This window comes from Charadrius vociferus, unplaced genomic scaffold (genome assembly GCF_000708025.1).
Source record: "Charadrius vociferus isolate BGI_N301 unplaced genomic scaffold, ASM70802v2 scaffold398, whole genome shotgun sequence".
Lineage (NCBI taxonomy): Eukaryota > Metazoa > Chordata > Aves > Charadriiformes > Charadriidae > Charadrius > Charadrius vociferus.
The window spans coordinates 915,384-929,428 of NW_009649571.1; the positions used below are offsets into that span (position 1 = coordinate 915,384).

A 14,045-nucleotide genomic window follows, 5' to 3' on the forward strand; every position below is an offset into this window, starting at 1 on the left:
CGCTCTTCCACCTCTGCAGGTGCAGAAGGAGTTCCCCGCCATGAACCGGACCCAGCTCCGTGACGCCTGTGCAGCCAGCTCCTACACCCTCACCCTTCTCCTGCAAGGCTACAAATTCAACCACACGACGTGGCTTAACATCCACTTCATCCGTCAGGTAGGAAAGTGCCCAGCCGTGCCCAGGACCCACGCTTTGTGCCGTGAAATGGCTGATGCCCACCCTGCCCCTGCTGCTGCCCTGCCTGAGCGATAATGGGGCAGCACGGTCTACTGCCCCTGCCTGGGGCAGCTCTTGAGTTATGCTCACAGGCACCTGCTGGGACATCTGGCATGAGCCATTTATGCTCTTCCCCAGCTTGTCTCACTAGCAGGGTATCTGCAGCCCAAGGCATGCACAGATATGGTGGCTGTGGAGCAGGATCTGGGCGTGCTGGGTCTTCGCTCGCATGGTACTTTGCAGCCTTTCACATCCCCCTTCCTTCTCTATCTGGACAGGTCACTAACATGGATGTGGGCTGGACGCTGGGCTACATGCTCAATCTCACCAACATGATTCCCTCGGAGACTCCCCAGAGAGTCATAGGGCTCCAGAGGAGCAACTGGATAGCAGCCACAGTTTTACTGGCCGTCATGCTCATCCTCATCTTTTGCCTGCTCACAGTCATATGCCTCCAGAAAAACTCCTTTGGTTATGAGAGTCTCTAGCAGCGCTGGCTCCAGAGGCTGCCAAAGCCTCTGGAGTCCTTCTGCTGTGCTCATGTGAGGAGCTGCAGACTGGGGAATCACCTGCACGTGTCCAGGAGCTGTGGACTTGCAATGTGGGGCACCGGTGTCCTGGCCTGGTGAGCAGGATCTGGAAGAGGCTTTAAAAAACCCTCCCTGTAGCTGTGTGTGCTGTCTGATTTTCCTTTCCCTTCGCTGCTGGTTGGAGATGCTTTAGGAGGGAAGGGATGGTCATGTGGGACAGAGGCTCAGTCCTGCGGGTGTGGGGACCACAGTGATGTGGGGTGGCTGGAGATGGTGGGACCAGTGGGTCAGCGAAGAGAAAAGGGGTCTCTGGCAGCAATGGGATCATCACGGGGCTGGATACAGCCTGCTGCAGATACCTCATGTGGGGCAGATGGGTCCTGCCCCATCCCAGGACAAAAGCCTGCATCACCCATGCCCACCAAGAGGGTGGTCAAACACTGGAACCAGCTTCCTACAGAGGTGGTTGATGCTCCAAGCCTGGAAGGGTTTAAGAGGCATTTGGACAGTGCCCTCAGCATGCTTTAACTTTCGGTCAGCCCTGAAGTGATCAGGCAGTTGGACTAGATGATCATGGTAGGTCCAACTGAAACTGTTCTACTCTACTCTACTCTATGCCAGCCAGAGGGGCAGTGGCTATGGGGGGAGCTGGCCTGATAGACAGGACTCGGGCTCTGCCCAGGACTGGGAAGCCCTGTGAGGTGGGGGTGGCAGCAGCCCCTTGCTCTTCTCCACAAGGTTCCTCCCTGGTCTGACTGCACTCCATGTCTGTGCCAGGCAGACTTCTCACCCTCCATTTCCAGCACACGGGGCAATTTGGAAATGCTGCTGGGACGTGTCAGGGGCAGCTCCTGGGGGACCCCTTCACATTTTTGGGGAGTCCCACTGGCAGCCAGTGGACGGGTGAGGTGAGACGCCCCAGCTCTTAGGAGGAAAAAGCCTGTCCCGTGCCCTGCTGGCTCCCCTCCGAGGTCTGGCAGATGCTGTGAGGTCTCCAGGGGCATCTCCCGTAGCACCGAGCAATGTTGACCCTCCCCTGAGTCACCATCATCATCACCAGCCCTTACCTGGGAGATGGAAACAATAAAATCATAAAAGTTCAGGAGCAAAGCAACAGGCATTTCCCCATTCACTGCCTTTTACAATGTTTATTTGGATGACGAGAGCTGTGAGGCACCTGCATTTCTTCAGAGACACCAAAGGTCAGCTCCTTGCTGCTGGGACGCAAATAACAAGATGAATCATCCGCAGGGCAGATAATGAATGAGCAGAACCAAAGGCAAAGGCAAGGGCTCAGTCGTGAGCAGGACCCAGCTCAGCCTCATGTGCAGGGTCAGGGCCTGCTGGAGCCTCAGCCTGACACCCACAGCATCCAGGCCTTCTGCTGGTGGGACGGTCTGGTCTCCAGGAAGGAACATTAATCCCTTTATCCCAGAAGAAAAGAAAGATGAGATGAGATGAGATGAGATGAGATGAGATGAGATGAGATGAGATGAGATGAGATGAGATGAGATGAGATGAGATGAGATGAGATGGGCCCTCTGGGAAGGCATGGACCACGCTTCTGACTTTGGGTGCTCAGTTTCCCTTCTGCCTCCGAAGACCATCAGAGAATCCCAAATGATGCACCCTCAGGAGAGCCAGCCGGGGTGCTGCAGAGCCTTGCATGCCCTCATGCTGTCAGACCCGGCAGGGACCTGCCTGGCTGTTGGCAACTGTGGTCAGAAGCAGCATCCTACAAAGCACCCTGTCACCGAGTGCCTGCAGCCGTGCACAAACAGTCTGGCACTCGGGGAGCTCTTCTGTGGCCAGGCTGGCTCCCCATGGGCCCACGTGCCAGCTAGTGGGATGGAGGCCAGATCTGTAACAGGCATAGAGGTGTTAGGAGACAGATAGGCATGGCTGGTGTTCCTTTGGTGCGTAGGCTGATCCCAGCAGGTGTCCATGGGAGCAGAGCTCCTTTGGAAACCTCACATGGTGCCTGTCTGCATGGTGGGGGCAGTCCCATGGGAGGCCAGACCTCGGTTCTTCAGTGCTGTAGAGGTTAACGTGCTCAGCATCACTGAGCGAGCCTCAGGCTGCCAGTGCTGCTGGCAGAGGTGCAGGGCACTGCACTGCAGATGGCCCTCCAGCCCTGATGTGCTCCTGCCACGCTCCCAAACGCAGCCCAGCTCCTACACCCACAAGAGCAGCAGCAGGGCAGCAAGCCCCAAGGCGAGGGTGAGGATGATGAAGGTGATGGCCACAGCCCACAAGGAAGGAATGTGCCCCTTCACCCATGCTGGAGCCTCCGCCGGGATCATGTTGGTGAGGTTCAGCATGTACCCCAGCGTCCAGCCGACGTTGGCGTTCCCCGCCTGCACGAGGAGAGAGGGGAGGATGAATTAGCCCTGCAGAAAAAGCACACTGATGATGCAGGGCCCCCTACTCCTGCACGGCCCAAACCGGGTGCAGTAGCTGGCCCCACACCCAGCCCCATGTGGGGACATGGGGCAGGCAGGGCTTTCTGGACCGTGGCTCTCCCAGTACCCCAATGCGAGAAGCTGGCTCGTTTCCCCAGTGCTGCCTTCACTCCTGCCCGCAGGCTGGGTTTGCTGCCTACCTTCATCTGGAAGAAGATGTTGTTCCAGCTGGTCTCGTTGAACTTGTAGGCATCAAGGAGGAGTGTGAGGATGTAGTTGGCGTTGGCGCAGTATTTAGGCAATCGCTCAGGATTCTCTTCAGGGTAGCTAGAAGACAGCTGGGGTGGGGACATGTTTAGGGAGGAAGAGAAGTTATTTGCAGGCAATTTCCATGCAGGGACAATGCCCTGACTGCTGCACAAGGGGCAATGGCTCCGCAGTCACCAGCATCGAGAAAAAGACTTCTGGAGCAGGCAGGGATTTTGGACCTGTCCACACAGCGCAACTCCTTTGAGGAGGATTTACACTCCACATGGAAACAGAAAGACATACTGGACCTCATCCTGCCCCAGATTCTCTCATCTCAGCCTCCTCCTGCAAGGAGCCCCTGCTCTGTGCCCCACAGTGGTCCTAGCACATCTCTTGGCTTTATCCATCCCCTTTTGACTCGTCTCCAGAACGGTGCCAGCAGCTGGCTCTCCTCTCAACATCCTCCAGTGCTACAGACCCACTTCCCTCCCCAGCTCCTGTGCTGGAGGGGACATTTTGCTGCCTTCACCTGCCCCAGCTGCCCCTTTCCCAATGTTGCATGAGCAAGGAAGGCCCCCAAGGGTGGATGTAGGATGGTCCTGGCTCCCACTCCTCTTCCCCCACCCCAGGACCCCTTTGCTTGTGAAGCTTCCCCACAGCCTCCCATCGTGGGGAACGTACATCTTTCCAGCTTCTTGTGCAGAAATGCTCAATGGTCTCCCTGACAGCGGCCAGTGACTGCCCCTCCGTCAGGTTGAGAAACTTGAAGTTATAGTAAAAGGCAGAGAAGGCCTGAAAGGCAAGAGGCAGAAACGCCGGTGAGTTATAGCGGGGAACCCCCCCAGGTGGCTGCCTCCGTCTCCCTTGAAGCAGGAGGCAGGGTTTGTCCTTCACTGGATTTGTCCCACCCGTGTATAGTCCCAGGGCATCATTGTCCTTGTCCCAGCAGAGATGACGGGCTAGGGGTGTAGGTGCCTGCTGGCTACAGCAGCACATCCAGCACAGGCAGAGCCTGGCCTGAAGTAAAAATATTTTTTTTTTTCACCTTTTTTCAGTAAAAATACTGAAAATGTGGTTTTCGACTAGGCACCTGTTTGATTAACATGGGCCCATTTGTTGAGCTGGCAGGAAAACCAGACAGGAGCAATCTCTCATGTGCCCCGGGGCAGTGGTAATTTGGGAGCTTCTTGTCCCCATTCTGCTGCACTGTGGGGAGGTGACAGTGCCATGGGGCACAAAGGGACACCACAGCAATGGGGATGTGCTCTGCCCAGGAGGTGGGAGGACAAGATTTGCCTTACAATGAACTGTCCACTGACTGGGGGCTGATAAATGCCATCGAAGGTGCAGTCCTGGCTCTGGCCACACGCCGAGAAGTTGAACAGCTTCTTAACTGCAGCCAGGCACCCACTGGCATTGCTCCTGCCCTCCAGGGTCACGTTCCTGTCACTGAGGGGCAGGCGCGGGTCACTCCTGTTGGTGCAGGGGCTGGTGCAGAAGGAAGACAGTGAGACGGTTTCATTGTAGTCTTTTGGGTAGCAAGGGTGATCAACTCTCGTGCTGGAGGACGACTCCTGGGAACAGCAAAATCTCAAGCTGCAGCCTCCTCCACACCCTCTCGGCGGACATGCCGGGCAGCAGGGTTCACCCTGCGCTCCCCCCAGAGCCACGGGCACAGGCATCTCCCACCTCCTCTGCAGGGAAAGACCCTCCAAATGTTTAGTCCTGGTCTTGTTGGCTGTCTCAGTCCCAGCCTGAGCTCAACACTAAAGCTCATTCTGCTTTGCCTCATTCCCTCTCCCACGGAGGCAGACCAATCTCAGGGACCCTGCGTGTCTCTCCCCTGGGCATCAGGATCATTATTTGGGGCATGCAAAGCCCTCTCCACCCCAGCTCTAGCTCTGTCTCTAGCTCCAGCTCCAGACCCAGCCAGGGACACAAACTGGGACCTTCCTGGCTGTGCAGCATGAGCAAACCTTTCTGGCTCACCAAGGTTGCTTCTCCTGGCAAGGGGCAGCTCCATGAAGACCCTCTTCCCCTCCAACCTTCCAAAAAATGGCCTGAGAAAGATCTCTAGCTCACTTTTCTCAGGTCTGTGCAGTCACAGAGTAGTTCAGGTTCAGGGGGAGCTATAGGGTCCCTGTGACAATGGCCTCCTTAAAGCATGACCAGCCAGATCGGGTTGCTCAGAGCCTTGTCCCATCAAGTTAATATCTCAAATGACAGGGACTCCACAGCATTTCTGGGTCCTTTTCCAATATTTGTCCATTCTTATTGGGAAAAACTTTCCCCTTGCATCTGGTTGGAAACTTGCCCGTTCCAGCTTGTGCCCGTTGCTTCTTGTCCTGTCACTTTGCACCTCTGAGAAGAGCCTGGTCCTGCCTTTTCTACACCCTGTGCGAGGCAGCCATGTACAGCCAGAAGATCTCTCCCAAGCTGCCCCTTCTGACATTTCCCATGCTCCTCTCCACATCTGCCTACCCGAGCTCCCAGGAGTCTGTACCTCCTCTCAGTCCCTGCTGACGCCTCTCTGGAAGAGCATTGCCTGTTCGTATTTTATGCATTGACAAGTCTTTGGTTGGTATCACGAGAGCAGAGTCCAATTACCCCCCCCGTTCCCTTCTCACCGCAATTAATTCCTTGGCCAGTCGCTTCAGCATCTCATTCTGCCCGTAGCAGAGGTAGCTGTGTGTGTAGATGCTGTAGTTATAGCCATACAGCGTGAACTTGGAGGCTTCATTCCAGTTCATCACTGAACTTTCAGGCATAAAGCTGATCTGAGTTGATGCTCCTCCGAGATCCAGTGCCCCAAAAATGTTGACTGCTTCTGGACGAACCCACGCGTGTGCTTTGGGGGAGTACTGCCAAGGCAAGACAGGAGAGGAAGAGCAGTAGTACATGGCTGGGCTTATTTGCCCTGAGCAAAATTCTCATCCTATTGAAGTCAACGAGGTTTTGTTACTAAATTCAAAAGGTATTCAATTCAGTTATTTCGGTAGGTGAGGCCCCACTGCCTTCCCTGCTCAACCAGCCCGGCCATTTATCGGAGCTAGAAAAAACAGAGGTGGAACTGTCTGATGGTGAAGAGGTGCCAACATGCTGTGGGCTCATGTGGCTCTGAGTCACCGGTCCCCAGACAAAAGTGCTGGTGGGGACCTGGCTCGGAGGAGCTGCCTTTCCTGCAGAGCAGGCTGCAGAGGCGCTGGTGCAAGGTGAAAGACAGAAATCCTGCCGCAGCCCGCACTGGAGCCCAACAGTGCCAGCAGCGCTCTGAGCTGTGGCAGTGCTGGGACAGAGGGTGGCAGGAAAGAGGTTTGGTTGAAGCTTCCTTCAGACTGGTATGATGAACCAAGTCTGGGGCCTCACAGCACCACATGGAGATGAGATGGACCTTCCCAGGGCAGCGAGACAAAGCCTGGCAGCAGCAAACTGTCCCAGCTGCGCTGCACGGCCAACCTCGCTGTCCCCAAGAGACCCTGTGTCCACATGGTGCGGAGGTGTGCCCTTAGCTCTTAAAAAGGACACCCTCATTCCTGATTTCTCCTCCCTCTTTCACTGCGGGCAAGCCAGAGGATAACTGGCTGCTTCCCCTAGATCATTCCCAAGCACCGTTAACCCAGACCTTTCCTTCTGTGCTAGGATAACTTAAGAAAAATCGGAAAAACTGCCTTAGCAAAGAAGGAGCACCTTTTTCCCACCTTAGTGAAGGAGTCCAACAGGTAGTTGATGGTGATCCAGCCATAAGCCCCCTCTTCCTCTCCTGTGAGGATTCGAGCCCCTTTGAAAGCCACGGGGTACTCTTGCATGGTTTTAGCAACTTCAGCTAGTACTTGGTCTGCCGCTGAGCTGTTCTGTTCCCTAAGAAGGACTCAAAGGTCAGGACACATACCCACCTACAGCAATATTGCAGAGGAAACAGAAGGAAACACTCTCTTTTTTTCCCAGTTCCTCATACTCCTTTTTTTTTTTTGCAACAAGCAGTTTGTGAGAAATGGTGTCTCCTGCTACGTAACCTGTCAAAGCTGGTGGTACAGTGTAAATCCCAGTGGCCTGAGACTTGGCATCACAAATCTAGGAGGAATAGCAATCTCTTCCCTCCAGTGCAGGTTGATCCCAGTCACATAAAGGTTTGCCAGGCCACCTTTGCCTACCTAAGTATCTTCATAGTGCTGGAGGCCAGAGGGGATTATGCTGCAAAACCCAGGTTTGAACATCACCCGCTGACCGCACCAAAGCCAGGGCTGGCTGCTGAGCTTGAGTGTGTCTTTTGGGAAGGTGCCAGACTCGTTTTAGACCTCTGAGTGGGAGAAGATATCTCAGGGCTTGCTGGAATGTGCTCACTCTCTGAAGCGAGCAACCTGCAGGCTATGACCCAGCTCCTTCCCAGGGAAAGACTCAGAGTGCCAGGGCACAGAAATGATGCTAGATATCTGCAACCATAAAACCAAGTACCATGAAATGAAGGTTGACATTTTAAGAGAGCCAATATGAGCTGGAGAAAGGTAAAGGCAGGTCCCGCAGCACCCAGTGGCCTCCCACCTCTGCTCTGCTCCCTCACCAGCACCTATCCACCTGGGCAGACGACACACTCCCTGGTGGCATCTCAACTCCCTTGTGTTTAAGGAATAATGAAGAGCAAACAAAGAGCTCTGAGAAGCATTTCTTGCTTGGAACTGGGCATGTAGCACCATCCTGGGATGTGGCATCCCAGGATGCCAACAGACACCTCTGAGCCTCCTCTCTGCCCCAGGGCTCATCGCTCAAGACAGCTCAGCACCCGTGCGTCCCCACTGGGCTGCCTTCACCCCACTCCCCAGTCACTTGGTCACGGCAGCACAAGAGAGCTGGGAGCTCCTGGCAGCCTGGTCCCATGCAAGGACACTGTCCTGGCAGTGGCTACTTGCAGCTCAGTCGCTGCTCCACCACCTCTGCACCCCACAGCCATACCTGAGTAGCCTCATGCCTGCCGTTGCTCCGAGATAAGCTGGGACATCTCTCTGTTTTGCAGCAGGAACAACCTTCAGGGATTTATCCAGGCACTCCCTTAGGGAATCACCAGCTTTCGGCGGATCATTGGCATAGCTCGATATGCCTTCCCCTGGAAGAGAGTCAGGCTGGGACAGGCTGACAGGAATGTCTGGGGACAGGGATGTGGGACCAAGAGGCCACAGGGCAGTGAGGTCTGTCACCTCTTAGCCACAAAAGGTGCTTTTCCAGGGTCCCCTAGTCTCCCAAGATCTGACTGACCCACACTTACGTTCCCCTCCTATGGCATCCCCACGTCTCCCATGCTTTCAGCAGTGTTCTCAGCTTTATGGGTGAGACCTTTCCCAGCCAGGACAGTAGCTTGGGCAACTTGGGGCCAGTCCAAGGTGGAGGAATGAAAATCCAGAGCAACACAAAGGTGCTTCAGCCCCACCAAGCGTGTGGGCGCTACATGGTGGTAAGGAGCCTCCAACCATGAGTGAAGGCAGCAGGGAGTCAGGGACCACTCTGCTTGCAGCCAAGGCTCTCCACTGTGCCAGCAGTGACAGTCCAGTGAACAGAGCTCCCCAGCATGGGCAGGCCAACAAGAGGAAGGGCCAGGTCATCCCACCCACCACACGAACACACAGGGCAGCACTGAACCCGTGGCAGGGGGATACTGACCCTGGACATCACAGGACAAGGTCTGGCTGACCACACCGGTTTCGTTTTCCTTGTCTGAGTCCCACTCGTAGACAAACAGAGAGGTGTGGGATGAGCCTGCATCAAACACCATTCCATACTGGAAGGGAAAACTAAGACATCACACTGGCGAGAGGAGCAGCAGCCTGCCCCAGGCCCCACCATGGTCCTGCCAGGGTTGTGGGGCCAGAGGGTGCCCCCAAAACCATCTCTTTAAGGCACAGCTCTCAGCACCATGACAGAGCAGAGCAGTAATAGTGCATTACCTCAGCATGGATGTTTCTTACGGCAACTGAGGAACTTTTTCATTCCCTCTGCTGACGTCTGTGCAGCCATGCCAGCTCACATAAACATTTTCTTGGTTGCTTCCTTATGCTTTTTTGTTTTCTTTCTTGGTTACATACCTTTTGTGTCTACACTGGCCCCACATCAAGGCCAGCAACTCTCCCATCTCCAGTGCTCCCTGCCACCCCATGGCTGCACCCAGCCTGCGCAGAGACTGGCAAGGCCACGCCAGCCCCAGTCCAGGAGCACCCAACCACATACCTCTCCACATCACCCTAAAACTGTGCCAACCCTCTTCCAGCAGCCAGGGTGGGATGCCAAACTGCAGGGGAGGGACAGGGAGGAGCCACGGTGCTTGTGCTGTTGTGTGAGCGGGGTAGGACAGGCTGGTGGGAGCTGGCAGGAACAAAGGCCACATGGGGGTGCATCACCCTGCCGTGCGGTGCCCTGGGAGGGCAGAGGGAGTGGGGCAGGGCTTTGACCTACCCATCTGCCCCAAGGTAATCTCAAAATACATCAAATGCTAGTGGCTAGTTTCAGAGAAGGCTTCCTTCCCCAACTTCGAGGTGGCCAGGCTGTATCTCTTCTGCCTGCATCTTGAGTTGGGAAGAAAACATCCCCCCAGCTACTACAAGGCAGGTCTTACCGAACCACCCTTTACCTCCTAACCCCAAAGATAAGCCATTGTCTCTGAGCACCTGCCCAAGCTGACTGATCTCTGCAGTGGTGCTCAGGGACCTTTTTGTGGGCTCACCTTGACCGTGGGTGGTAGGGTGACATCTTCAACCTTCACCAGGCTGAGAACAAGGGCAATGATGGAGAGTGCGACCAGCGCCCCGACTATGGCAATGGTGAAGTGCTTCTTGTTAGCAAACATCATGGTGAAGGCTCCTGCAAACCCAAACCCAGGAGAAAGGTGGTTGGACACAGCCAGCTGGGAACAACACTCATATGTGAGAGCTGCAAGGAGATCAGCTCCAAAAGCTGCCCCCAGGCTGACACTGGCTCAAGCTGCGTAACTCAGAAACCCTGGTGAATAATCAGAGGAAAATGGGGCTGGTTGCCCAGCAGCCTGGCACAGCCGTGATGGAATTGCAACGGTTCCCACACCCACTCAACTCAGCACTACCGGGAAGTATCAGGTCCAGGAGGAGCAAAAGAAACACTGCACCGAAGAGAGGAAGGTAGAAAACCTCCAAGTGAGATATTGCAGAAGGGGCAGGTAATTTATTTCACAAGACATAAGTAAGGTCAGCTCACCTGCTGGCACTCCCAGACCTGTGCACCCAGACCTGTGTGCCCAGGTGGGATCACTCAGAGCTGGCTCGTGAGTCCTTGCTGTGGCTCTGGGTTCCTCCACTGCCAGCACCAAATCTGGCTGGAACTTGCCTTATATCCTTTGGAAGTGGATACTGCGTGAAAATCTTTTCCCCATTATTTTATCTCAGACCTCATAAGCCTTGGGAAAAGCTCTGGAAAATCAGTTCTCTTATTTGTCTTAGAGGTGTATTTATGACATCTTCCTGACACCTTATCTTCAGCCAGTTAGTTCCTCCTCCTCATTTGAATGACATCAGACATAGGAGCCTGTAGCAACTAGCACACACCTCCCCTTTTAACCCTTGTCTCCCTGCTTCTTTGTGCGCTTGCACACACATTGCTGTTCTCTCTTTGCTCTCACAGGTCTTAATATGTCTCTACAAGGTCTATAAGAGGCGAGAGTGATCTTTCCAGTATCCAATGCCCTGAAATCACACACAGAGTGGTAGATGCCTTGATAATAAGTCTTATTACACTGAGAAGAACAATCACAGAGGAGGAGGAGGATGGCCTTTCTGGGTGGATCTCAGCAACACTTGCTGAGCTTTGCCAGAGGAAACAGGAAAGACCAAGAGGGACAAGACGTCTTCATGGCCCAGCTGGGACTTCAGTCACCTCTCCCCCATGTGTGACCCAGCTTCGAGCTGCTCCTGGGGTGGGGATCCTTGCACACATGGGGACCCTGAGGAGAGCCAGGGGAGTGGGGAGGTCTCAGGACTCGTAGCCCTGAGCTGTGCCAGCAGCCTCCCATGGCTCCAGGCACATGCTGGAGGCTCAGCGGCGCAGGCAGGGCATCCCACCCCCACCACAGACCCCAGCACCTCTGCCTGGGGGCAGGGAGGGCTGGTGGGCTGGTGGACACAGGCACCTGCTCTCTCTCTCTTACAATAAAACCAGGGCTATCACAAGGGCAATCTCAATGGAAAGATTCAGTTTCCAGCTGCCTTATCTCAGCTGAGTCAAACACAGCGATGCCAGAAGGGAAATGCGTGCTGGGGAGCCCTCATTGCATGTGACCTTCCCAGAGCACCTTTCCCTGCGGCCAGAGGGACGGTGGTTTCAGAGGTCCTGCTGTGTGCACGGAAAGTACCACCCTGTGAAATCGGGGGTGCAGCGGTCCCTGGGGCTCTCTGTCTCAGCTCACATCTATCTGCAGCTTGCACTGAGCTGGATGCCCGCCCCGTACCCTGCTGCCGGCCGGGGCTCAGACCTCCAGGCCTGTCCCTCTTCCCATGGCCATCTCCTTTGCAGTGTCTCGTGCACTGGTGGGGTGGATGCCTGGAGCCCAGAGGGTGCCACCACTCCTGCATTCCCTCCTCCACACAACACATAATCTTTGAACTCGCATGGCATTGCTAGAAGGGGGTGAATCACTGTCCACTACCTTCCCAGGTCTGGAAACCCCCTGCTGACTGCACAGCCGCTGGGCCAGGGCTGTCCTGAGCAAGAGGGACTTGTCCCCACTCAGGACAGAGAGGCACCAACTGGCCCTGGTCCCTCCTGGACATGTGGCACTGCACGGTGGCTGTGTGCACCAAGAGCTGACCAAACCCTCTGGCTCCTCCCTCCAAACCAAGGCTGAGCAACTCTTCATTTTACTTTTCCTCATGCTTCTGTAGTAAAGAAATAGTTCCAGAGGTTACGTGATAATATCTTAATTGCCTCTCAAGCCAGAAGGACAGATAATGATTTCCCAGCTGGGAGGGAGCTGTGATTTCCCTTGGCTTGCAGTGACTGCATCCGCTCATCCCAGGCAGCAGGACTGTCTGAGCAGCTGTTTCTGTCTCCATTCCCAGGAATGTAGGTCTCTGCCAGGCTCAGCCCTTTGGCAAACCTGCTGCCACCAACCTGGGGCAAGCTCAGCTGGGAATGGCCCTGGTCCACTTGAGCACAAGGGCAGTGAAGGACAGACCTTGCTGGGACTAAGCTGACACAGCAGCAACCAGCCACGATGCCTGGCAGGATCTCCTGGACTGCCAAGAGAAGGGATGGACAGGAGTGCCCCAGGTCTGTATCCAGCCTGGAGCTTGTGCCAGTAGGGATTTGGGGTGCAGCTGGAGCCACACGCCACATGCAAGCTTTGCAATCCTTCCAGGTCCACCACCGCAGCTTCTGAGCAATGGGAACCCTCATGAACGTGGCGAGTGGGACAACACACTCATGCAGGTGTAGATGGCCCCATGGTCCCACCCATGGTCTGTGGCCCCACCTCAAGTATCTGGTCCCTCAAGGAGCTGTGTTCACTCCAGGGGGCCCTTGGAGCAGCCCTGGTGCTCTGGAGCTGCAAGAGCCCTCAGCCACCCGTCTTCCATGGACCTTGTCCTAGCAAGGATGGCTGGACCAGACTAAGCCCTGCTCCTGAGATGGGCACAGCCCCAGAAGGTTGGAGATAGTGGAAAAGCTGGTGAGAGCACCCTGTGGACACCACTGAGCAGAGCACAGGAACCATACTCAGCGGTGCTTTTCACGCTGTGAAAGCAGTGTTTGTGGTGCACCAGTCCCTTTTAACATGGGCGGCTGTGCCTGTTCCCTGCACAGCAGCTGTACACCTCGCAGCCATGAGTGTCGCCAGGAGACATCCCCCATCCACTAGAGTGCCTTCATCCACCTCCTGGGGTCCTGAGCGTTCTTGAGAGGGAATATGGATGTGCAAAAACCAGTTTCACCAGCACTTTCCTTGAGCAAACAGCTTGTCGGGGTACTGAAGGCCTGGCAGGACTCGGGGCAGAGCTGCAGGATGGGGCTGTGCCCAGGCAGAGGCCATGTGGCACATGGATGGCACAAGGAAACTCTGGTTTCAGGGGAGCTTTTTCATGTGTTGTAGCTCTCCTCCTCCCTGAAATCCAGTGGGAGCAGCAGGGCTCTGAGCTGCCCCATCAGGAATCCCCATTCTCCCAGCACCCTCTTTCCTGGGGCCCATCTGCCATCCTGTAGAGCCCCACGGGCTGGGCTGGTGGACGAAGGCAGATACAGGGCTGGGAGCCAGGCAGAGGCTTTGCTGGGAGAGGTAATGTTATCTATCAATAGTTCAGCTAAAAAGTCTGATAAAAGTTTCTACTCTTCAGTTTAAGCTAGATATCCTGAGTCAAGTCACAGGTAATGGCTTAATAATTTTGTTGGCAAAATCCTCCCTGCAAAAACCTTTGGGCAACAGAAGGATAGCGCTGGGAGGAGGCCTGGCGAGCTGGAGGTAGGCAGAGCCCGTGAGCCCTAACGGGACCCGGCAAAAGGCTCACTGGAGAACGTCTTCCCAAACCTGCATCGCATCCTCAGGACACGGCATTGCACACAGCCCCTATTGCACCTGTGCCTACTCCCTTCATGAGCTCCCACAGGCGCCCCTTGATCAGCTAATTAGGTAATTACCTTAGCTTT

General features: G+C 55.2%; 2 protein-coding genes across 2 annotated transcripts in view; one reads left to right on the forward strand and one right to left on the reverse strand.

Moving 5' to 3' along the window:
* The window catches only part of LOC104291111 (ectonucleoside triphosphate diphosphohydrolase 8-like), a 6,005-nt gene extending 5,300 nt beyond the window's left edge, over positions 1-705 (forward strand). The window contains exons 8-9 of the mRNA XM_009890309.1: positions 20-157; positions 496-705. Of these exons, the coding sequence (XP_009888611.1) occupies positions 20-157; positions 496-705 (348 nt within the window). The remainder of the gene's footprint in view (positions 1-19; positions 158-495) is intronic.
* A 2,216-nt stretch (positions 706-2,921) lies between these two features.
* LOC104291112 (ectonucleoside triphosphate diphosphohydrolase 8-like) lies at positions 2,922-10,230 on the reverse strand. Its single transcript, XM_009890310.1, has 9 exons — positions 10,105-10,230; positions 9,048-9,165; positions 8,346-8,496; positions 7,097-7,256; positions 6,026-6,259; positions 4,700-4,972; positions 4,080-4,190; positions 3,350-3,487; positions 2,922-3,104 (listed from the first exon to the last, which is right to left on the reverse strand). Exons 1-9 carry the CDS (start codon positions 10,228-10,230, stop codon positions 2,922-2,924), a joined length of 1,494 nt encoding a protein of 497 aa, XP_009888612.1.
* Between the last annotated feature and the right edge of the window lie 3,815 nt (positions 10,231-14,045).

Excerpts from the sequence above, each read along its gene's own strand:
- LOC104291112 (XM_009890310.1), bottom strand. The coding sequence starts at position 10,230 with ATGATGTTTGCTAACAAGAAGCACTTCACCATTGCCATAGTCGGGGCG. Across the intron at positions 4,191-4,699 it reads CAGTCAGTGGACAGTTCATT|GCCTTCTCTGCCTTTTACTA; the intron begins GTAAGGCAAATC and ends CTTGCCTTTCAG. Across the intron at positions 3,105-3,349 it reads ACATCTTCTTCCAGATGAAG|GCGGGGAACGCCAACGTCGG; the intron begins GTAGGCAGCAAA and ends CTCCTCGTGCAG.